We start from the raw sequence: 25,391 nt of genomic DNA on the forward strand, positions 1-25,391 counted from the left end.
TCACACTGGTCTTCCATGGTGGTGTCCCGTGCAGCTATATTGGGTTGTGTGCATTGGGCATGATTGTGGATATCCTCTGTGTAAAGTCTGCACCACCACTAGGAATTTGAGGAGGCTACCATGGTGTCCGCAGACCAACAGCCCCAACGGCAGTGACGTAGCTGCGGCTGACACCTCCAAAGGCTCCAAGCAGGAGAGTGCCAGTTACATGTTGATTAGTTTGTTACTTTCGCTTAATTGTCTTCTTTGGACCATGGGGCTTTATAGGTCTCTGTGATTGGGATAATTTACATAAAATACATTTAATCCAAGAAGAGAAGCCCTCACAGTCTATGTGGACATATACCTGGAATGAAAAAAAAAACCCATGAGGAGGTTGTGTATACAGAAGTTTCATTTTATTATAGGGAAACTGCTTGACCCTCCTCCAGGTCCACCGAGTTTCCTGTCAGGCTTTGGGGGGTGGGCATGGTTGGGGGGACACTGCTCCTTTCCCTGCTGGCCTTCCATCTGGAGTCCTGCTCCGCTGACAGTTGGCTGGCTTTCACTCATTCCTTGACCACTTCTAAGTAGACCGTCTTTTGTATTGTTAGTGTGCAGCCCTACCACATCCCCCCAGAGGGGAAGTTTTTAAAAAATCACAATTATCTTCATTTCCTCCATTTGGCTCCTTGCTGTGTGATTTAAGATGCCTGACTCATCTTTGACCCAGCCGAGAATGGCAGAGAGCAGAACCCAGGCATTCTGGCTCCTGGCTGTGAGTCTCTCCACTAGAGTGTGCTGCCCACTCAATAATCATGGGCCACTGACCAACAAGGGTGGGGGGTGCCAGGCAGTGGTGCAGGAGAAAATTTCTCACTGGTCCCCATGACAAAGAGAAACGTCCCGCACGTATAATATTTCTTGACTCTTGCCTTTCTCTTCTCTACCAAGGCAAGTTTTGTCTTTGTTCAGCAATGTCTTTACAGAATGCAGCTTCTTTGGAAAGCTCATGGCCAGAGTTTAGGGCTGTGGGTTTTAATCAGTGGCTGGCTGGCTGTTTTACCTGGGGCGTGGGATTCATATAAATTCTCCACGCCTCCGTGGCTGCATTTATACAACCAGGTTAAGAATACTTACTGATCTCTTGGAGTTGTGGTACAAAACACCCAAACATCTTCAAGTGTGATTAGCATGCCATGTTATTTTATTACACATTTTCTCAGTAGATTATTTCTCTAGAATGTTTCTTTTTTTTCCTGGAAGGTGGTCAATCTCAGGTGCCTTGAATTCCATATACCCGTCATAACTTGTCTAAAAGAGTCTCATTCTACTTTCCTTGACTAGCTTTTGTGAGATAACAGATTCATGATAACATGACGTATATGATATATGGGTCCCCTGATTGAAACTTCGTATCACTTAAGCAATTGTTACCCACAGAATAAGATAACCTTGCTCATTTAAGAATCTCTCTTAAGGAGATTGGTTCTAAAGCCTTTCTAAAGCCCCTTAGACTTCTGCCCAAGGAGCCACTTACAAAACAGACCACAAGTGAAGTCCTTGTGTGCTACAGTTTGTGGTAGGATCCCGGAGGGGCAATATTTGGTGTGATAAACTATCATGAACGGCAGTGGTGAACTGCAGCTTCTACACCATGCTTGCGAACGGGTCTGACTATAAAACAAGCGTTCCTTCATATTGTCAAACTTGGAGTCAAATCCAGAGAGCCCATTTTTCAGTCTCTGTGATCGGATTCACTAGCACTCCTGTCTCTGACTTACACAGCCAGTTTCCCACTGCCTCTGTCCCTGTTGGTTTTTTCCCAGGGATGTTTTAGTTCGTGGTGAACTATTTTTATTTTTTAGTTACATTCACGCTATGAAATAATTAGTCAGCTAATTAATCTGGTTTACAAGCTTTGTAGGATTCTTCAGCTGTCAGTCAGGCCCAGGCCCGAGGCCTACATCTAGTCTCAGCTCTCTTGCTCATGTGATTCCCGTTGCCATGGCTACCGGCTACATCTGCTGACACCCCACTCTCTATTTATTGCTTAATTAAGAATTTCACGCTCTGCCCTTATCTGCCTCTAAGAACAAGCGCATACTGTTAAGAAATTCCGAATTTACGCCCCGGCACAAGGAAAGCCTTTCTTGCGGGCTTGGCTGGATGGAGCCTCTCTAACGATCTTCTCGGCATCCCAGCCGCCACCCTTCAATCAAAAATCATTAAATGGGGCAGAGATAATGAGCATGCAGCGTATCAAAAGCAGGATGTTTGCTTGGTCCAAAGGAGGCAAAGCTGCTAGGCCCCATGCTCTGCTCCACTTCAAAGGGAGATGAGACCCCCTCATCACTGGGGCCTGATAAAGCCTCATTTGTTCTGGGCTTGACTTATGCAAAAGGACTGGTATGTCAGAGTCCCATCTCACAGACGTGGGCTCCCCCCACCTCTTGCCTCCACCTCCACCGGCCCGGCCCCCTCCCCGGCCTTCCGCACGCTCGTGTGTCAGCACTTAGGCAGCTGGGTCCCCCAAAGCATCAGGCGGAGCGTGTAATCACTGACTCTGCGCTGACAATGGCCACTTGTAGGGGGGTGGCCAGGAGGAGGTCTTCATCACAATAGGGACACAATTATTGCAGCTGCTAGGGAGGGCTATGCTTCTTCCTGTGGAAACGCAATAGGACTTGCCCAAAACAGGAGGACAAGGCTGGGGGAGGTGGTTGGGGTGAGGAGGGGTGGAGAAAACACCCTTGAGTTGATTATTCATATTCTGACTCTTGGAAGCCTGATGCGGAACCGGTGGGGTCCCAGCAGCTGTTCCTGCACAGTTCTCTTCTAATAATTGTACATTCTGTCCGGGGTCAACTTACTTTTGACCCTGTCCTTTTATATTGGGAAGAGGCTCTTTAGGGCAAACTGTTGGGTTGTGGCAGTGTGCATTAAACACTCACAGCCCCCTTCCCCTTGCTTTATCCCCTACCCAACCAGCAGCCGGTGGGTGATAAATTCCTATCAGATGCCGAGCCATTCACACTCGCCCCCTGGCCCGAGTTCACACAGCAGAGATGCAGCCGAGCTGGGATATTGTGTGAGGCGGCAGCTGAGAAAGTCCGCCTGCTAGGCTTGGAGGCTCTCGTGTACCATCTTCTTCTGATCAGACTGAAAAAAAAAAAGACACGTCTAGCCAGGCTGGTCAATGCTTGTTTCCAAATGTCCCCCCTCACCAGGATAAAGGCAGGCTGTTTGGCAAGAAGCCGGGGCTGTTGTCTATGAGGGCAAGTGGGCTGTGGATAGAAAGACAGATGGACTTTATTGTCTCAGAAAAGAACTCAAGTCACATCACCCAGAAGGCTCAGAAAAGATGCTGTTAACTTGGGAGATCCTGAAAATAAGGCATGTTTTCCTAAGTTGGCAGTGAGGCGAGCAGGGATTCGGCCCAGGTTTCTCTTTTCTCAAAGCGCTAAGGCACTGGGATGGAGCAGGTTGCCGCCTAGACCCTTCTGTTCTTCAGCTGGTCTAGGAGACCCCATGCAACTCCTTGAGAAGGAATCTTGTTAGGTTCTAATGAGAGAGGACTCAGCTGGCTCCCCAGAGCTCTCTGGGAGGATTTTATGAGCAGAGCAGAATCCTAATCCTTTGAAAATCTGCAGCCATTCCCATGCCGAGGCCCTCTAAGGCAATCTATAGCATTCTAGTTAATAAATTAATTTACATTCTTATAGAAAACTCACTCCCCAAAGATCCCCAAGGATTGGTACCGGTAATATAGAGAGCTGACTTCAGGGAAATGCACGACAAACCTTTATGGCAAAAATATAGAGAACGGAACAGGAGCTGCGCGTGTGCAAAGGGATTTTGCCTCTCAATTACAAGCAACTTCTCCAAAAGGAGAAGGAAGGAAGAAATGGAGAAAAGGAAAGAAAGAAGGAAGGGAGGAAAACTCAGGAGTCAGAATCAGATACTTTTTCAAGGAATCACTCAAGGTTAAGGAGCTAATTCTCGGCGATGCTGGTGGCCGGCCTCCGTTCACACAGGTCACGGGTGGTGTAACCGGTATCCCGACTTGGCTTTTCTGACTCTATTTCAGTGTGTTTTCTAGTATACTAGTGTTTTGTTTTGTTTTGTTTTGTTTTAATCTAAGCTTATGTACCTACCCACCCTTGTAAACCAGTTCTTCTTTCTCCTGTTTGTGGGAAAAAGCTGTACTTGTTAACTCCTCTGTGCTTCTTGAACTTTACATATTTGAGTATCGCCTTCACACTTTGTCACATCCTTATGCCTCCTGTGCTATTACTTACTTGATATTTTTCTTACATCAATTCCCACACTGCCTTATTTTTAAAACCTGTCTTTTTTTTTTTTTAATTTATTTTGTAATTTAAACAAGCTGCCAGATTTTTTTTTTATGAAAGACATCTTCATATTCCAGATTGATTTTTTTTTAATTAATTAATTAATTAATTTATGGCTGTGTTGGGTCTTCGTTTCTGTGCGAGGGCTTTCTCCAGTTGTGGCAAGCGGGGGCCACTCCTCACTGCGGCGCGCGGGCCTCTCACCATCGCGGCCCCTCCTGTTGCGGAGCACAGGCTCCAGACGCGCAGGCTCAGCAATTGTGGCTCACAGGCCCAGTCGCTCCGCGGCACCTGGGATCTTCCCAGACCAGGGCTCGAACCCGTGTCCCCTGCATTGGCAGGCAGATTCTCAACCACTGCGCCACCCGGGAAGCCCAAAACCTGTCTTTTTTTAAAGCAATATTATCCATAAAATCATGAGTTTAATGACCTACTTGCTTTCTCTAAAACACATTAACATTCATAACTATTAAAATAAAACTTTTATACTACTAAAATGATCACATTACATTTTATATTTTGGGAGTATACTTTGGTTTTCAAATTTTTGGTATAATTGATGAAAAGTAAGAATTGTGAATATAAGGATCTCTCTCTCTCTCTCTTTTTTTTTTTTAACCTGGGTTCCTTTACTCACTTGCTAAGAATACCTGCCACTTGCTAAGAGAAACTTTTACTCACAGGTTTTTACCTGTGAGTAAAAACCACATTTTTAAGAGTAGAGTATGGAAAAGTTTGTAAAATTCCTTCAAGAAGTGCTCTCTAAGTGTGCCTCATGGGCAAACAGCTGGAATGCTTGCTCCCAGGTCCCCCGCCCCCAGAAGTTCTGGTTCTGTAGATCTGTGCAGGGCCCAGGAATCACACACGCCCTGGGCAAGCATGACAAACCTTGCTCTGAGTCAGAATAACAATTGTTATTGTTCTCTGAGTTAATTAAGAAGGTTTAATTGAGCTAACTCTCAGGACTGGTTAATGCAGATGTATCTCTCAGCATCTTGATCAAGTTCTTTACTCTTAAAAAAATTACACCTTTTTATGAATGAATGTTATTGGGAATAATAGAAGACTCACAAGTGTTGGAAGGATTTTCATATCATATTTCTGTGAAGGTCTTGAAAAGATCCTGGGTGACGAGGTCAAGGTCACTCAGTGGCTGTCTCCGAGAGGCTGGAATCAGACGAGAGTGGTCCTGCGAATCAAGCTTTAGCTGCCCAGGGACCAGTTGACAAGAAAGCCTTCTCTGTGGCTGAGTGAATGAGGCTCATTTCTGGGGAGCAAGAACTGAACAGGGAGGGAGAAACAGAGCAGGCGGGTGCAGGAGTGTGAGAAGAGGTGGAGGTCGAGGACAAGGCAGGTGAAGATGAAAATGCAAAGAGAGGACCAACCCAAGAGCTGGCCCATGAAGATGGCACTGGAACTGGGTCCAGGGCCGAAAGAGGGAGAGCAGGCACGAGTCAGGTGAGACTGGAAGAAACTCACAGACACAGAAGCAGTTGCTGTTTCCCGTTCTCTCCACGTGTAGTTAGTAGCTGACTCACGCTAGATAAATGTGAGCTGAGCGAGAGGTCCTAATACGTGTACAGTCCTCAGTGGCAAAGTGAGCATGGGGATAGAGTGACGAAGAAAACAGGCAAGGGATCTATTACTAAGATACCAGCTGGTTTTTCTTTTTAGGTAAGCAGGTACTCTCTCCCTCCAAAACTCCAAGAGAAAATGGGACCTGCCCTGGGAGAGAATCAATTAATTTTTCTCTTCCCTAGGGCCCTCGTGAGGACAAAATTTGCCAACACATCACTCTGGCAGGCATGAGAATCAGATCTACATGAGTAACTCTCTTTTCTCTCACCGGGAGCCATTTTCTTACATGTTTCTCTCTTTCTCCTAGATGTCTGTGTTTATAGCAAGCTTAGATCATGTAGCACTCATCAGAATAATTTGGCTATAATTGACCCAAAGGTTTCTTTTCTTTTTGAGGACCAACCAGATATTCTTACAATCTGGAAGGATCAACGGCAGTGAGGCTCCACTGATAAACAAAGGAGATTAACCGTTCTCATATTACAAATACAAAATCAGAAATCATAAGCACTGAGAAAGCATATGTACAATATCACAGCTTGTGTTAGGCTCTTAAACTCTTCCTGAGTCAATACCTTTATTCTCAAATGATTTTTATCCCTCTTGGTATTTCTCCAAATTGGAAATGACACTGCATTTACGCTGTCTTTTATAGGGTCAAAGCACTTAGCAAACTTCAGCGGATCTGGTTAAGTTGCTTACAACTCTGAATACTAGGGCTTATCGTGATTAGGTGCAGCTGTCAAAAGAGTGAAAGCATACTTTTTGGGTTTTGTTAACTGGCTCCTAGAATAATGAGCCTGTCGTAATAACGGTATTGATGATGACTCACATGTATTGTTCATTTGAGCCAAGAGCTATGCTAAGCACGTTACCTGGATTTTCCATCTTTTCTTCCCAGTCACCCTATGATGTAAGGCAGTACGATGATTCCCATTTTCACAGGAAGTGAGTGAGGTTCAGAACTTGTCAGGTGCCCGCATCTAGGACCTGGAAAACCCAAGATTCAAATCCAGGCTGTTGGATTTCATCCACACACTTCCTGCCCACCCTCTGTGGTCTCTCTCCACCTAGAAGTGGTGTTTGGGAAGAAACAGCCCTCTGAGCCAGCTCCCACGCTCAGAACCAGCCCGCAGGGGGCATGTGGGATAGGAAATCAGACTTTTCTAATTTTTCCTGCTTTTGGTGATGTTGCTTCATTTCCTGTGATGCTGAAACTGCTTCTCTTCTCAGACTGAATGATATTCACACACCTGCTTTAATAAAGTGAACAATAGGTTTCCAAAGCATGTTTTAGTTTCAGTGTCTGCTTTGGGGAAGAGGTTGCTCTGGAGGTGGGAGCCATTTGTGCACGTGTAGAGGCTGAACAAAGTCAGAGTTCACCCAGATCAGAAGCCACTGGTGCCGAGGTGCAGGCGTGACAGCTCGCTGCTCCAGGGAGCCTTGGTTCACCAGGAACAGGGCCTGGGTAAGGGCTTTAATGGATGAAGGAAAGTGGGACAGCCTGTACTGGGGGTCAGGTATGTCCAGGGCTCGCCTTTTCAGTTTTCCGGGTGATCATCACTGCTGCCTATGACGACTACGTAATCATCATAACTACAGTTCCTGATACTGTACTGGCTGGGGGTGTCCTTTTCGCCCAGGGGATTCTGGATACACTGATTATTTTCCCTTTACTTCAAATTCCCTCCTCTATATAGTGGGAAAAATGATGTTTCAGTCTGGTTGATTTACGTTTTGTTAGTTTCTGGTGTACAGCAAAGTGATTCAGTGATATATATATATATATAGATAGATATAGATATATATAGATATATATAGATATATATATATTCTTTTTCATATTCTTTTCCATTATGGTTTATTACAAGACATTGAATATAGTTCCCTGTGCTGTTCAGTAGGTCCTTGTTGTTTATCTATTTTATATATAGTAGTGTGTATCTGCTAATCCCAAACTCCTAGTTTATCCCTCCTCCCCACCTTCGGTAACCATAAGTTTGTTTTCTATATCTGTGAGTACAAGGATGATTTTTATAACATCTTTAAATGAACTGACTTCCCTTTCCAAATGATTCTTGGAATTTTTTAAAAATTTACCTTTCTTAGAGTTTGATTCCATTACAATATTTTATTCCTTTCTCTTGTACAAGGGTATTCTATTGTTACAGACTTCTGCATGATTTTAGATGTCATTTTGCCATATTCCCTTTCTCTTTTCTTTCTGATGGAACCTATCTTTTTTACCTTTTTGTCTTTTGGCTCCTTTAAAAGGATTAATTCCTGCCTCCATTTGTTTAATTTGTCAAAATTGCCAGTTAAGTTCTGGCATCCAGAGTAGAGCAGTATAAATTTAGGATTTCTGATTGGTCCATGAAAATTAAGTATCTACATGTCCAACAATGTCTAGTGTCTTAAGGTACAGGAGAAAAGTCCCTCCCTCAAAGATTTAAAGACAGAGCTAAGGACTGAGGCAATCCTACATTCACCACAGTTGATGCACAGTGGTATTTGCTCAATTGAAAGAGAGCTTGGGGGCTTCCCTGGTGGCGCAGTGGTTGGGAGTCTGCCTGCTAATGCGGGGGACACGGGTTCGGGCCCTGGTCTGGGAAGATCCCACATGCCGCGGAGCAACTAGGCCCGTGAGCCACAATTACTGAGCCTGCGCGTCTGGAGCCTGTGCTCCGCAACAAGAGAGGCCGCGATAGTGAAAGGCCCGCGCACCGCGATGAAGAGTGGCCCCCGCTTGCCGCAGCTAGAGAAAGCCCTCGCACGAACCGAAGACCCAACACAGTCAAAAATAAATAATAAATAAATAAATAAAGTAGCTATAAAATTTAAAAAAAAAAAAAAAAAGAGAGCTTGGGATAAGTATCACTGCATGGTTTTAGAAATGCTTTTAAACTTTAGAAAATGCATAGATCAGTGAGAGCAGAAGTGGATGAGTTAGACATGATAGAAAAAAAGAGATGTTAAGCTGGTGGCTTTATTATTAATTACTTTTATTATTTAAGTTAGAAAAGTGGGTGAAATTTGCAATAGTATAAAGAAACAATATAAGTAAAGCTTTGGAAGTGATGATAAAGTAGTGCACATAAAGAACATGTTGGCCATTCTACCTGGTCAAAAAAGTGTGTACAGTGGAAGGAGAAAACCACAGACTCATGCATTTTATAATGGGAAAGAATTTTAAATTGAAATATAGTTGATTTACAATATTATGTTAGTTTCGGGTATACAACATAGTGATTCTGTATTTCTGCAGGTGATACTCCATTATAGTTTATTACAGAAAAATTTTAAATGAGAATAATGAACAAGATAAGAATAGAATCAGAGAGGTCTCATCATGGGTGTTTTGGGGGATTATTTTCTTTGTAATGTTCTGAAGCTTATGCTTTGTAATTAGAAAGAATGATCCTAAGTCTGCTCCATTCTGTGATAGAGGAAAGGGTTTAGGGTTCCAGGGAGAGGCAAATGGAGAGCATGGGTGGGACCAAGGCCCCAAGGCAGCAACCTTCAGCATCATTGGGTCCTTCGGTGGTGGGAGGTGCTGGCCTCCATGGCATCAAATAAAGCAGAAAGGTAATTAACCACTAAGAGACAAGGTGTTACTGAAAAGTGGAGTTGGCGCACCTGATTACTAATTAATCAGGCGTGAGAGGACCTTGTAGATGCATTCACTATTTAATTACAGCAGCCTCTCTTGGCAAAGGAGCATATGTTCCCAGCTTAATCTACTGGTTTATACTGACATCAAATTGTCATTATCAGAAAGAATCAGGCCTTTTGATTATTTCCACTAATTTATTGAACACTTAAAATTAATGAACCCCAGGCCTTTTAAATGTGCTCAGTTGGTTTGGAAGATGGGAGGAGAAAGCGGGGTGGGGAAAAGGCTTCATTAAAAGGACAATTTGTTTGGATAAAGGTAAAGCAAATACATTTCATGGGTGATCTGAACTCTACTGGTGAAAAATACATGAATTCTAAGAGATGAGCCTTCAAACCATTCGAGGGGAAATAGGATATGAGGGGTGTCCTGCTCACCAACACTGGCCTCCAAAGAACATATGGTGAAACAATTTTTTCCCTAATTATTTATGTGCCAATTCTTTTGGAAAGCTCACTGCAATTAAGTTTACAAATAAAAACAATCAAAATCAAATATTAGAAATCCATTGTTAGACTAACTAACAAGGACTTCATTTTTTTATTTTGAAAATTTAGTTAGGTTGGGAAGAATTTAGCACAAAGCCATCGTTCTCACATATGAATCTCTTTCGTATTAAGATAATCTTTGTATCACATCCAAGTTATGGTTTTTTGTGTTCAGTTTCAGGTGAAGGCCAAGTTCAAGTAATTCTCCAGGTGAGGGAAGGTGTGGCGCCAACTATTTCAGGTGAGTATTAACTCATCAAATAGAATTGCCTGGTACAGCAGAATGTCCTCCAGTCGTTTTATAAATTCCTCCCATCATACTGTTTGTAGGGCAAGTACCATACAGCCCTAATGCTTTTATGTCTGACAACTCCTTATTGTGTCACCCCTACGGCTAAAATATACGTCTGCATGTCAAAGAAAGATGTAAGAATTGGTGCATTTCAAAACATAGGAAAGTAAGAATTACAACATGTAAATAAGCACATTTCATGAATTATGGACCATATGTGCACACAGGAGTCCAGATCTGCAGATGAGCCATTAGGCCCCCACCAAATGGAAAGAAAAATTCAGGGTATCTCAAAACTGTAATTGTTCCCAGTAATTTCAGGAAATCAGGGTAAACAAATCCTCCCCATAAGTCAGATGGTTCTGTGAAATCTTTCTAACTCATAAAAGCTAAACTCTCAAAGACTAAATGACTCATAAGCACCTTCTAATATATTTCATTGTTTGTTTTTGTTTACCCTGAGTCTGTTTAACTATACATTTGCAGCCAGGATAAATCTTTTCAAAGGCTGAGTTTTCCTTTGATTTCCAGTGGCATTTTTGTGTTATGTCAGAGAAGAGCTCGGGCTAATCAGAAAATGATCTAATTTCTCCATTTAAATTAATAAATAAATGAGGTTAAGGTATAGGACTAAAACTGTATGTAAACTAGAAGTACCGACGATGACCCCTTCATGCTTATTGGACCAAGAAGAAAGAGATTCTTTGTTTTTATATCTGTTTCTGAGCTGCCATAGCCTTTGCTCTTTCTGTCCCTGGTTCTTTGTCACTTTTTTCCTTTAGGTGACTCAAAATGCTTTGTTTGTTGAATGCCTCTCATGTGAGGTGTGGGAGGTGACAACAGTGAACAAGATAGAATGGTCTTTGACTTCATGGGGTCTTATGGTCACCAGGGAATGTCAGTCAAATGACTAAATAATCAAGGAATATGTTTCCTTTAAAATAACTGTTACTAAAGAAAAATATCTTACAATTCTCTCCTCTCTGGATGTCCTGTGTTCAAATTCCCCCGAGAAGAGATACGTTTGGTTGGGTCAGCCCCTGTTTTGTAGAGAACCTACCTGTTGGGGGAGCTCTCATGTCAGGCCCCCTCAGAGGATACCGGACCATCTGTGGGTGGCCATTCCTGGGTGCGGCAGCTTTCGTCAGCATGACGTGCCTCTCAGCACTTAGTGCGAAGATTTCTGTATTAAGGACTCTTTAGAAGGACACTGTGGGTGGCTGGCATCCGGGGCTTTTCAGCAGGGGTCAGTTTAACTGGGAGATGCTTCACTTGGCCTGTCAATTACAACATGCTGAATAAATAGAAAACTGATGCTTCATAGAGTTGTAGAATTTTAATAAGGGAAGGAACCTCACAAGCTGTCCTATCCAATTGCCTCATTTTATAAATGAGGGCATGGAAGCCTAATCATTAAATAGTTTACTTAGTCACATCAGAAATCAATGGTTGAGGCTGGATGAGAACTCAGGTTTCCAACTCAGTCCAGTGTTCTTTCTGTTATACCATGTAAACCCTAATGTATTCAAATTACCTTTTTGGCATATATTAACTTATGAGTTAGATTAAAATTAATTATATATATATATAGCCAATTTTCCTATCTTATACATGTTGGGACAGAAAACTCCTAAGACCCAGGGAGTTACAGAACTAGTACATTACCATTTGTTATATTCAAATATTTATTATTAATATGGTTCTAAGACATTGCTTGATTTCTATCGTGTGGGGTGTAAGTGCTAATGTCAAAATATAAATATGGCACGCATTTTGTTTAATGGAGAGCTCTATGAAAAGCAGTACAATTTTTGCAATATCAAAAATTCTTTGACAAAACAAGAATGGAATAAATAATGGAGTTCCATCTATATGTTGACCCATTCAGAGATTCAATGAATATGTAATGCAGAAAAAACATTTTGGGTTGAGGTGTTCTGCTATAGGGCCTTTTAGCTCACTCAGTTAGTTGAGGGTTTATTCTGTGTACAAGATTGTGCTGGTCGTTATGGGGACCTGGTAGACACGATACTCCAGAGGCAGCAGAAATTAAGGTATATATGGGCCAATGTTGGAAAGAAGCAGAGGAGGTGGTGCTGATGAAAGTTGTTGTATGAGTGCTTAGTGGGTTTGGGGTAAGGATGTATGCTAATTTGGGTCAAGATGGTACCCAGGTTTCTGAAGACCCCAATGCAGGTTTTTCATGCTCCTCCAACACTGTGGCTCCATTGATTTCCTCTTGGTGTCCATGATGCGTTATAAAAGATGGGAGAGAGGAGGAGGGTGAAGCAACCCACCCTGGGGGAACACAAAAAATATTTCTGAAGAGCCTTTACCTCAACCATGTTGTCTTTTCAGTGGGGGCTAGTTGCAAATATTGTTGACAGTGATATAAAAATATTCAGATGATCAGATACTCTGTTTGTAAATTTGCCATCCCTTTCCCCACAGATCAAGTTTATTTCCTTTTCTCTGGTCTCTGGATCTGTCAGCCTTTCTCCTGTTTAAACTCATCCCATCCCTTCTAACATCTTCTGAACTTTGTTTAGCAAATGACTCTTTGTCACCTCTCAATTAAAAAAATCAGATCAAAACAAAATTCATAGACCCTAAATCCTCCTGTAGTTTATATCACTCCTGCAAACTTCTCAAAATACTAGCCTCCTCTTGATGTGGAGCCATAGAATGCTGGGGTAGATGAAGGATTAAGGTGGAGAAGGCAATACTTGGCTCGCATACCAAGTTGGAGACCATCTCAAATGGTGGCTGTTGTTGACTGACAAATTTGAGAGGAAAGCAGGGTGAGGGCTCATCACAAAGGTTGGTCCTGACCAAAATTAATGGACTCTAGTTTCAAGATAAGTCTAGCTTATTTAACGACTGGGAAGACAGATCAAAGGCTGAAGATCTCAGATCTTAAAGCTGTTCATTCCTTAATGAGCTTTCTGCAGGATCAGACCCAGCGTCTTCCCTTCCTTACTTCCAGTGCATTCCTCAGTCCACTGTAATCCAAGTGGTTGCCACCTCCATCACTCCACTGGGACCCTCTTCATCTTGATCACTATGCTCTAGTTGTCACATTCAATAGCCACTTCTTATTCCCTCTCTTATTGGAACTTCGCTATTAAGATCACTCCTACTCTCTGTACATTCTCTATTTCTTAGTCTTCCAAGACATTCCTCTCTTCTGGTTCTCCATGTATGCCTCTGATAGCTTTAACTCTTTAGGCTTCTTTTCCTCCCCTCTTCTTTCTATATTAAAAATAGTCATCTAGAAGCTTGATTTTAACTGTATAGACATCTCATAATTCTGCAGGAGACTAAACATGTCCTTGTCCATTAAGGGTTCTTATTTTAAGGCAGGATGGTATAGAATGATCAAATTCATTCATCATAACTTTGCTTAGAATAGCTACCTTAAGATTTAGTTTGTTCAATTAAAGGCAGTTTCAACCTTCCCATAAATGAGAGTGAAGATGACAAAAGTGAAGAATGTTTGTTTCCAACATCTGTGATACAAAATTGAAGGAATGAAGGGTTTTTGGAGCTTGGAGTAGGGTTTTAAAGAAACTGGTCATTGCCTGTTTGAAATATCACTGGAAGTAAGAACATCTTTTTCTGGACCTTCTGGTGTTAGTGGCCACCTCAACAAATACCCCCACCCTATCCCCACCTGGGTATTTAAGGTATAGTATTGAAAAGGAGACAAAACTGGGAGGAAACTTAGAAAGGCATTATTGGTGTTTATAAACTATTTATATTTTTTATTTTATTTTAATTGAATTATAGTTTATTTACCATGTTGTGTTAGTTTCTGGTGTACAGCAAAGTGATTCAGTTATACATATATATATATATATATATTCTTTTTATATTCATATATATATTCTTTTTCATATTCTTTTGCACTATGGTTTATTACAGGATATTGAATAAATATAAAATATTTCTAAAGCCTCTTTCTGAGTAGGGTTTGTTGCAAAACGTTGCCTGGCTTCCATGGTGTGGGGTATATTTTGTGTTAATTAAATTGTCTAGGATTTCTTTTTCTTTTTTAAACATCTTTATTGGAGTATAATTGCTTTACAATGGTGTGTTACTTTCTGCTTTATAACAAAGTGAGTCAGTTATACATGTACATATGTCCCCATATCTCTTCCCTCTTTTGTCTCCCTCCCTCCCACCCTCCCTATCCCTAGGATTTCTACTTGACCACAATCCATGTACTTTTAAGTTATCCCGGGGCCCTAATTAGGCCATGACCACTGGAGAGTTGGGTTCAGGTAGACAAAATAGTCAGGTGTTCCCCATGGTTCTGACCTTAGGCATTTTGTCTTTCCACACTGTAGTCCCCTGGAGCTCTCACAACCATCCTCAGATTTTCAAATACAGCCTCTGGGGTGATAATGCCAAAATCCATCTCTCGGACTTAGAGCTCTTTCCCATCCTTCAGATTCACAGCCATCCCCTGCTTGCTGTGTATCTCCACCTGGAGGCTTCAAAGACACCCCAAACTGTAAATGGCCCAAACTGAATTCGTCGATGTCTGTCTTAATGGGCATCTCCACCTGACACCACACCTGCTGGAAACCCAGGGCTTACCCTTGGCTCCTCCGTCTTTGTTACCCTTCCCACTCTGACCTGTGGTTATTCCTCTAGCCCTATCACTTGCCTCTTTCCAGCTCTGTGACTTAGCAACACCAAGCTGCTTATAGTTCTTCCACGTGATCTCTCATTTCTTGCCATCGCGCGTGCTCACCCCTCCGGAGTGCAGACTCTCACCACACACCCTCGCCCCCTTCACCTGGGTAGGTCCCAAGCCTTTACAGTGCAGCTCAGATCTCAGGTGCTTCTCTCCAGGAAGCCTCCCCTGGCAAGGTCTCACTGCCTCCCTTGGTCAGGTACTCCCTTTAGCGTTCTATCCCCCCAGTGTTTACTTATATACTTACACAATGCCAGTTCCTCCTTGGGGGCAAGCATGGCATTTTATTTCTTTTTGCATCACTGTTTTTTAGGACCGTTCTGATGGAGAGGGCACTCATTATTTATGCTTGTGAAATTAGCAAGTAATAGATGAGATTCCCTCCCTCATCATGTGAGTTCTTGAGTCTCCTAGGAAATCTCCCTAGGCGGAAAAGAAAATATTTTTCATAGAACAAATATATTTGCCCTAAAAGAACCTAATGTCATTTATGGTTTAACTTGAACTTCTTAAGTGAATGCTGAATAAAAGAAGATCTGTACTGGAAGAAGAGAGTTTGGTCATCTGTGAATCTTTTCATCCTCCTCTTTTGAGACAATCTCTCTGCCCTTCTGACTCTGTACCAGGGATCATGTTCCAGAAAAGAATGTGTGGGTACATTTCACATTGGCGTGGTATGGTCCCCACTGGAAATTATTAGATTTCTGCTTCAGAGGCCAGTGGGATGGTTGAAAAGAAGATGCCACTTGATCATCAGTGGCAGAATCAATAAAAACCAGTTGTAACTTATGAACTATATGTAAATTATTGCAGTGAGAGGTGTTCAGATGATTGCCCTGCCTTTAATATGCATTAAGAGCTGTGAGAAAATCATACCCTTTGACTTAGTGATTCCATTGCTAAGATTCTATTTTAAGAAGAAATCATGATTATTGGCAGATTTGCACAGAGATATTTAACACTGCATTCTCTATAATTTGAAAAGAGAGTGGACAAAGCCTAAATGCCAAACATTAGGGATTAAATAAATTGTGGGCTTTTCATGTGATAGAATATTATGTAACCATTAAAATCATGTTTACAAGGAGTTTTAATGACATTACAAAATGCATGTGAAAAACTGCCAAGTAAAATAAGAACTGAGTGTAAAATTGCATGTTATAGGATCTAAATTATGTAAAAATGCTGAGAAATTCTGGAAGGAAATACAAATAAAAGGTTAATGGCAGTTATCTGTAGGTGGTGAGATAGTAGACAATTATTATTTTTCTTTTTCTTTCTATATTTGCATTTTCCAAATGTTTTGTGATAAACATATGTTGTAGTATTTATAGTAAAGGCAAAACACAAAAGTTTAATAACAAAAGTAGAATATATTTTCCCTAGAAGTGGAGGTAATCTTCTAAGGATTGAATAATTACCTGCTTTATGCCTGATAAATGTTTTTATGGAACATTATAAAATATCTAAAGGCAGCTTCTTTGGGAAGTGAAAATGTCACCAGGATCCTAATATAAGGATAGAATTTGTAAGTTATCATAGTGAATCAGATTTTCATAGTTACCCTTGCTATCTTCCTTTTGTTTTCTAGCTTCTTCCTCTGCACCTGAGTCAGTTTTAAAATGGTCCCTCCCCGAAACATGGGAAGGCATGGAGAAGGGCTGGGGAGGACACAGCGGTACCATTCCAGGCCCTGGGGATGACGTCCTGATTTTACCCGGTGAGTGAAACAATCTATGGGGTAAATAATCACAGACAGACTGAACTGGGCCAGTCTAATTGGGGATTATCTGTCATTTAAATATATTGAACAACACAGTAAAGAATGTGGAAATAAATAGGCAATTATGTCTACCACTTTCTCTTTTGGGTTATTACAGGAGAGGAATTTCATAATCCAGTAAAAACCAGAAAAAATAGTCAGCATACCTTCATTAAAGGTGGGATAAATAGTCTCCATGCCAAAAGGAGTTAGGCTAATCCACTAACTGGATAATTTTTCTAATGTGTCAGAGAACAGATTTACAGAAAATTTTAGTATCCTTATGTTTGAAAGACACAGGGTATATGGAAAGAAGCAATTTTCAAATGCCTCCTATCTTTTGCCTTTGTGAATCTTTTAAATATAGGACTGAGAAGAATGACAAGGTCTTCTGTTGCCATGAGTTTTCAAAGATGATGGAAAAGGAACAGATAAATCAAATAGAAAAATAAAATTCTATCAATCTATCAGCTACCTAATCCATCACCTATCTATCCATCCATCCATCTACCTAGAACTCTCTTTTTGTTTACAATAAGAAGGGAAAGATGATTCCTCAGAGGTACAGAAATACACACCATACTTATAAAATTCTTCTTTCTTAGGAGAGAATTCTTGAAACTACTAGAAAATTTCCCTAGCCCGAGAAGAAAATGTTTTTCATACAACAGATATATTTCTTAAGACATATTTCCATTTATGGTTTAATCTGAACTTCTTAAAGTAATACTGAATAAAAGAAGATCAGTACTGGAAAAAGAATATTTGGTCATCTGTGAAATAATAATAATGCTAATATCAAACATTTGTTGACAACTAACAATATTTGGAAATCATTCTCCATATATTAACTAGTTTGATCCTTACAATAGCTCTGCAATACAAGTAATATTGTCATTCCCATTTTTACTGACAGAGAAACAGAGGTCCAAGGCAGTTAAGTTACTTGCCCAGGGTCACACAGTTTGCAATTCAGCACAACCAGGATTTTGAACCAGACGATCTGACTCCAAGTCCTTATTCTTAACCAATCAAGTCTATTTCCTTTCTAAAAGGACTAAGGGTAGATGAAAAGAGTGGTGGTGTTGTTTGCTTTATTTACGATGGGAAATGAAGGCAGAAAGGTTAAAACATACTGACCACCTTCTGGGCATTGGTGGGGTGCACATGTAACTGCACAGAGAGGTGAGGACAGAGGGAGCGGGCTGACTGATACAAACTTAAACTGTTATTATCATCCCACCCCCTATCATCCACCTCTCTCCATGGAGGATGGAACTCTTTGAATAAACAAGCTCATGAGTCATTCCTATACGGAAAGGAAAAATCTGTTCTGCCTCAGCCTTCTTTTTGATGAATGTAGCCAGTGGATTGGCCCTGGGCTATGGTTTTTCCCACTAAGCAAGCTGTTTCCCCCACCACATGCAGGAAGCAAGAGAAGCTTTTGAAGGTTGCCAAGCTTTTAGTATCCTTGGGACCTTTATGCTGAGCGAGGAGCAATCTTAGCTATCTTGCTTGGCACTGCATTGACTGTATCCACTGTGTGTCCTGGTTGCTGGGGCCCCTGGCATTCTCCATCATCCTTCATTCCTTTGTTCATGGTCAGCTTGTAAGAGTTCTCCGTGAAGCTGCTCTTTAAGAGCACAGATCAGTGCTCTAGAAAAAGGCGGCGGGGGTGGGTGGGGTGGGCGGGCACAGATACTGGATATCTGAAGTATCTCCCAATTGGTCCTTCAGTATTATTGTAAAGATCAGAGAAGTTAAGATTTTTAAAATCTGCAATTATTGTTCATTATTTAGTTTTCAGTTGGAAAAATAAGGGAATGAAAACAGATTTGTAATATATAATAAATGAAGTCCTTACTTCTTGCTGCCTCTCTCCTCGAAGAAGCCCTAATTCCAGAAAATTATCTTATAGTGGCCAGTGTTTTAATCTGTTCTGTTTAGTTTGGGGTCTTTTGTAGGCGCTGTACTAGCTTACTCTTCTGTTTTGATTTTTTTGGCAAACCCTGATATTTTGACCTCTGACGGACCTTGAGATTGAATTCGCCTCGTCTTTCTACTTGTGGTTTTACCTTCTTGACCTTTCTGGCTGTTCTGGTTTCTTTCACTCCCTACCTCCTCTGAAACAAGTCAGTTTGTTCACCCAAGTCTGGCACAAAAGAGACACCGAGTATTGCTTGAATGATGCGCATGTTCTCCATGCTGCCATCCAAAATTTCATACCAGAACTGAATCTTTGGATTTCACAGGATCGACCCAGTACAACTATAAGATTTTACAGGTCTGTGGAAAGTAGTGCCTTCTCCTTTGAACAGAGTCCTAAGAATTAAGATGTTCCTGATGATGACGATGATGTTAACAGCAACTGTAATTTTAGTGCTGGGTGTCTGCCATGCACTGCGCTAAGTGTTCTACATGGGTCTTCTCGATCATTCCTCACAACTACTTTGATTTGGATCCTGCTGTTATCTTCCTTTTTATAGCTGAGGAATTTGGGACATAGAGAGGTTAAGTAACTTGCCCAAGTTTCTCCCAGCTAATAAGTAAAAAGGCTGGCCCAGGAAAGCAGACAGTTTGATTCCAGAGCCCTAACTCTTTACCATATATATATTTTTAAAAACTCACCATTCCTACTTGCTCTGATTCACTCAAATCAGACTCCATATTATACTGAATTTATACTTCTCTACTTCTGTTCCCATTGTTCCCTTCACTTGGAATTAAAAAAAAAATTATTGAATACCTAGCATATGTCAGATACTCTACGTGAGGAATTCAATCTTGCTACATTCTCATTAGGTACGTACATGTGGAGAAACTGGAGAAACTTCCCAAAGAGGTATCTGATGCCATGAGCCATTGGTAGAAGTATCTGCTTTGCATCCGGTAGCAAATATAGTTTTAATTCAAGTTAACATTCCTTTCCAATTCAGTTTAACCAACAATAACTGAACACTCACCACACCAGGTGCTCTGATCTGGGGCTCCAGAGGCAAGTCGGATACAGCCGTGATCTCAAACAGCAAGTAACTTAGCTGGGTTGATAAAACACATACTAATACTTAATAATACAACAAATAGCTATAATAAACACCAGAAGTGTTTAGAATCAAAGTGTCTCAGGCAAGATGAAGAGAGATGACTTCACGGAGGAAGGGGCATTTGAAGAGGACCTTGATAGATGGGATAAGAAACTGAAGGTCAGTTATGAGACACAAGGGTGTACTGGGGAGGGAGCGATGTTTTAGGAGATACAGGATGGGCTGTTGAGTAGGGCAAAGCTGTGTTCACATTCGGTTTCTGACATTTACCAACTGTGTGGCGTTAGACACGTTTTAAACGTTTCCGACCTTCATCTATAACATGAGGGTTAAAATTAATATATCATCATGTTGAGGGGATTAAGTGAGATAACATCAGCACACATGACCGCCGCGTGGAGTGTTGGCAATAATGGAATTATAGATGAACGCTGTGATTTTTAATGTGTCAGGTGCTCTTTTCCTTCGTTTTTCCATCTGCCTGCCCCTCTTGGCCTCTGGTATTAGCAACACTTTGTATTTGCTTTCCAATGGCTTATTATTTAATTTTCACACCAACCTTGGGAGCTAAATAGGTAATAACTATTATTACAGTAAAAACCCATTTTTACATAATACAATTTTAATGGAACTGCTGATGTTACAAAATGAAAGTGACTGGTAAAGAAGATTTAAGTGATACTTTTGAACCTCTAATATAATTTTATGATGTTTTGTGTATTTTAATTCATTAATAAAGGAAATGCATAGAACATTCCCATCATTATTCAAATAGAATAGCATAAATTTTCAATAAAATTCTTAGGGTAAATTGCCTATTTCCATTTTCTGGGAAATCAATTTTATGGAATGACCTCGGACCCATCCTATTCCATAAAAATAGGACTTCACTGTACTAATAAAAGATATCACTATTTTAAGTATGGTACCATTTTCCTTTGAGGCATTCTGTCTTTATAGACATTGGATTTTGAAAGCTGTAAATTCTTCTTGGTGGTATTATATGGAGTGAGCTGAAGTCATCATGGAGAATTTGCTTTTGTAGTTTAGTTTATGATAACTTTGCTTCACACAAACAAGTATATCTGATTGTCTTTGCCGCCTAAATACTGGGAGAATTGGTCTAAATGCATTCAAGACATCTTGCAGAGTGGGAACAAGTTCTATCTAATAAATCATGCAAATCGCAAACCCTCACAAATGACCCTGCTAACTTGTACTCCAGGTTTTGTCCTGAACTGACCTGCGAGGATTTGATGCTTCCAGTTCTTTCTCTGAAGGAGTTTCAGCCATGACAGGATGACACCTTTTTCACACAGAGCAGCTTTAATGAAAGGAAAATGTGTTGTAATTCCAAGTGGCAGGATTCTGTTTTGAAGGGTACAGATATGATATCATATAGCCTCCAGCATGGTTTTATTTTTGCGTGTATGTGTGGTAGAATTCACTGTGTTCCATTTTCCCGTATTACTTTGAACTGTCCTTATTTGAAGAGATGAATGGAGAAGTACTGGTTTTCTTTCATAATAGTTCTTCTGTTTGTTCTGATTTTCAGTACTCGGGTACTTTAAATGGCAGTGAGGCTCATCAAAGTCCTGGGATGTTCAAAGTCAACAATGTTTAACGTATTTCCTTGTTAAATCGCAAGACGTTGAGGTTGGAGATATGAGTTAAGATGACCATAAATCAGGAAATAATTTTTCTGGGGGAGGAATTTCTACAAAATGTTGTGCGTAGAGCATTACTAGCTTAATATACTTTTTTCTTACCTGAGATTATAACTGATATAGGATAAGATACAGGTAACACAGAGATTTGGGTCTGCCACGTCAATTAGAAACCAAATACCATAAATATCAGTGTTGTCTCTTGAATAGTTTCAAAATTCTCATCTTGTCCCATTTGGATGGGACAGAAAGTCACACAAGCCATCACCCCCATTTATTCTGGATTACTAGCAAGTGGGAAGGGGAAGTTCATTCAAACTTGAGTTACTGGGGTCCTTTGTAGGATGCATGGCATTAGTATGGTGCCTGCGGGAGTGTGTGTATTCTGGAAATCTATCACTATTTAACAAACCACCTAGAAACTTCACAGCTTAAAACGTACATTTTATTTCGTTCACAATTTTGTGAGGAAGGGCTAGTCTGGGGTATTCTTGCTGGGGTCTTTCATGCATTGCTGTCGATGGTGGCTGGGCTCATCTAAAGCCCCAGCATGGTTGGGTGGTCCAAGAGAGTTCACTCATGCAGCTGGTGGTTGACACTGGTTATTGGCTGGGAGTTCAGTCAGGCCAGTCAGCTAAGAGGCCTAGGTTCCTCTCCACATGGGTTTCTCTGTGGGGCTTCTTGGGCTTTCTAACAGTGTGGCAGCTGGATTCCAAGAAGGAACATCCTGGAAAAGAGGAGTTCCCCAAGAGTGAGCAGTCCAAGAGACCTGGGTGCAAGCTGCATGCCTTCCGAGCCAGCCTTAGCAGACTCAGAATATCATGACTGTCACATTCTCTTGGTGAAGCAGGGCACTAAAGCCAACCCAGATACAAAGGAGGAGAATTAGGCTCTACTTTCATTGGGAAGAAGAGCAAAGAACTTGCAGCTGTCTTTAATCTACCACTGTGTATGCATTTATGTGTGTAGTGTGTGTGCATGTATGTAATTAAGAGCAGATGTACCTGACTTAATTCAAAAGGTTTGAGAGTTTTAGGGTCTGGTCAATTTGTGCTGTCTTCCCTCTCTTGGCAGACATTATTTAGATTCTGTTGGCTTACGTGAGTCAGAAATTGAAGCACACCAGGAGACAGACTGGTTAAAGGATTTTAGTTTCTTTATTCTCTACTACCTACCATGCCAGGTGTTATGGTATTGCCTCTTCACTGCCTGAATGTGGGATTCTTCAACCCTTGAACATAACGGATGACAGTGTTTGGGCCGCAGTCTGTGTCCAAATCCCTATGTGGGTGACCAGAAGCCTCTTCTTGGGAGAGAGAGGAGTGCTTTGGGGTGAGGGGAGAAGTGGAGCACGAATACGTTGAGCATTTTGTTTCCTTCAGGGCAGAAATGAAAAGTCTGCAAGGATAACAGTCAACAATTCTTTTACCTTATTTAGAGCATGAATGGGAAAGCTATTCTTTAAGATTATATAAGGGAAGAATAAACAAATATGATTTCAAGAGGTACTCAGCACAGAAATTTTAATCAGCATTATTAGCAAATAAAAATAAAAAATAAAAAGAAAATCTGAAAACAGAGATCAAAGGACCTTTAGATACTGTATAAATCTCCTTCTTTTAGGCAGTTTCTTAGAGGTGAGCACAGACCTCCGGGAACCTTGCTTCATGGTGAAGGGTGTTGAGGCCATGTCCTTCCCACGGGAAGGAAACATCAGGATCCCAAGCTCCCTGGAGCAAGTATTTCCACAGGCCTCCCCAAACAGTTCTGAAATGTTTAACTTAAACTGACTTTTTATATATCCAATATTTAAGAATGTACCATAGAAGCTTACTATTTAAGGCAATCTAAGTGCAAAATCCTTGGCAATATGGACTCCTTTGATGAAATGAATGATTGTCGAACAATTTATTTGTTTTATTTGTGGTGTTTTTCCATGAATTTAATTGTATTAAATAAACATTAATATATATGTAAAATATGGATCCATAGAATTGTTGAGCTGGTAGGGAACTTAGTGACACTCAACTCAAATGAGCTAAGATAATGCAAGTGTTTTCTAAATTGTAGAATCCTATTAAACACATTATTATCATTGCCCAAACATATATGACATTTGGTATCAAGGATAAGAGTGGGATTTCAGTCTCCTTGTTTTCAACCCAAGTGTTGCAAATTGCCTTCTAAAATTTATAAGAAGAAGTAGTGTTGCTTTATTTGTTATATTTTAGATGATTTGTGTCCTTAAAATAGGTTTACATTTGAGAGACACACTTGGAAGCTAGGGAGTTCCTTTTAGTTGCAATGATTGTGATTCAAACGGGTCTTTACAAATGAATAGCAGTAATGCCATAACTACCAAGCAAGACCTGTGATAGGGTGTCCTTGCCAGGGGTAGACAACCAGGAGTTGAATTTTTTTTTAAAGTATTTTTACAACTGTGTATGTTTTCCCCATAAAAAGTAAATTTCAATTAAAATCACAGCAGAGATTTTTATTTCCTGCAAGTGACAAAAGGAACACAATAAAAAAATATTTTAAAAAGTTGATATCCTTTCTCTAATGTTAGTTTGTCAATCTCTGCTTGACTCAGTCATGGCGCTTGTTTCTGGGCTAATTAGAACTTACTTAGAATCTTCTCTTGGGACACAAGACATGTAGACCCTGACACTCTTTATGGCTTGCTAACTTGCTGGAACTAATTGGAGTTTTAGTCTAACTGAGAGGATTTTCAAACCCTTTTCTGTCCTTACTCACCTGAGAAACACACTCATTGTCATAGTCCATTAGTACTAGGATCATAGCAGTTTTCTAGGAGGGCACATACTTCCCCAGGGTTTGCAGATCATAATTTGGGTGGGGAGATATTGGAGTGTGAAGTGTGTAGGAGACCTAGGATTTATTTTTGGCACTTACCGCACCTAGAGAATCACTACTTTTATAACTTTACAGACTCCTAACTCCAGTCTCCCAGAAGTGTGACCCTTCTGGGAACTTTGGGTTTAAGCCTGAGAGGAACCTAACAGGTATACCTGTAAAACACCTGTGGTGCGTTTTTTCCATTGACTTAGGTGTGATTCCTTTGCTACTATAACAACTTCTTTCTCCATGTGCAGTTTAAAACTAATTTTTAAAGGAATTATGAGTTATTTTCCTTAGGACTTTTAAGAGTACTTTGACCATCACAGTACAAACTATAAGATTCCTAGTAGCAATAAATGCATTGGTGGTTGCTATGGAAAGATACAAGTATGTGTCATAAACTTGATAAGAAAGGAGAATTGGCAGGACCTGGCATTTTATTAACTGTGAAGGGTAAAGGAGAATGAGGTTGAAAAGATGACTCAGGAGTTTGGGAAGGAAACCAGTTGGGAATCTGGATTTAGATTTGGTAATCCTCAAAGAGTTGACTAAGGAAGCCTTGGAGATTGAACTAGGGTTAGAGCCAGCATGGGAGCCAACAGAGACATGCAAGGAGGGGGTAGGAGACAACATCTTGGAGGAAATTCTAATTTAAATTGCAGGAAGAGAACCCAGAGAAGGAGCAATCATGAAACCAGGAGGAGAAGTCAGACAACAGAAGGCAAGAAAAGAGTGATACTGAGATGGTGGAGGTGGTTCATAGTAAACGTTCCATGGAGGACCAGGAGGATGGTAGTTTAGAAACTGCCTGAGAAAAAACTGTATACTCTCTGCAGGCTCCTACAAATCAAATGCAAAATCTAATGCTTTTCTTGGCTTATTGTTTAACACATCTGTATCGGATCTTTATAAAAACCCTGGTAGAGATCAATGCCTTCAAGGATCCCCATATTATTTTAAGGTTATATTCCATTTATAGTTATTATAAA

General features: G+C 40.8%; 1 protein-coding gene across 1 annotated transcript in view; it reads left to right on the forward strand.

Moving 5' to 3' along the window:
- The window catches only part of PKHD1 (PKHD1 ciliary IPT domain containing fibrocystin/polyductin), a 432,943-nt gene that overhangs the window by 227,462 nt on the left and 180,090 nt on the right, over positions 1-25,391 (forward strand). Inside the window, 2 exon segments of the mRNA XM_036869192.1 lie at positions 10,249-10,314; positions 16,659-16,787. Of these exon segments, the coding sequence (XP_036725087.1) occupies positions 10,249-10,314; positions 16,659-16,787 (195 nt within the window).

The sequence above is a fragment of the Balaenoptera musculus genome, chromosome 11 (genome assembly GCF_009873245.2).
Source record: "Balaenoptera musculus isolate JJ_BM4_2016_0621 chromosome 11, mBalMus1.pri.v3, whole genome shotgun sequence".
In the NCBI taxonomy this organism is placed as follows: domain Eukaryota; kingdom Metazoa; phylum Chordata; class Mammalia; order Artiodactyla; family Balaenopteridae; genus Balaenoptera; species Balaenoptera musculus.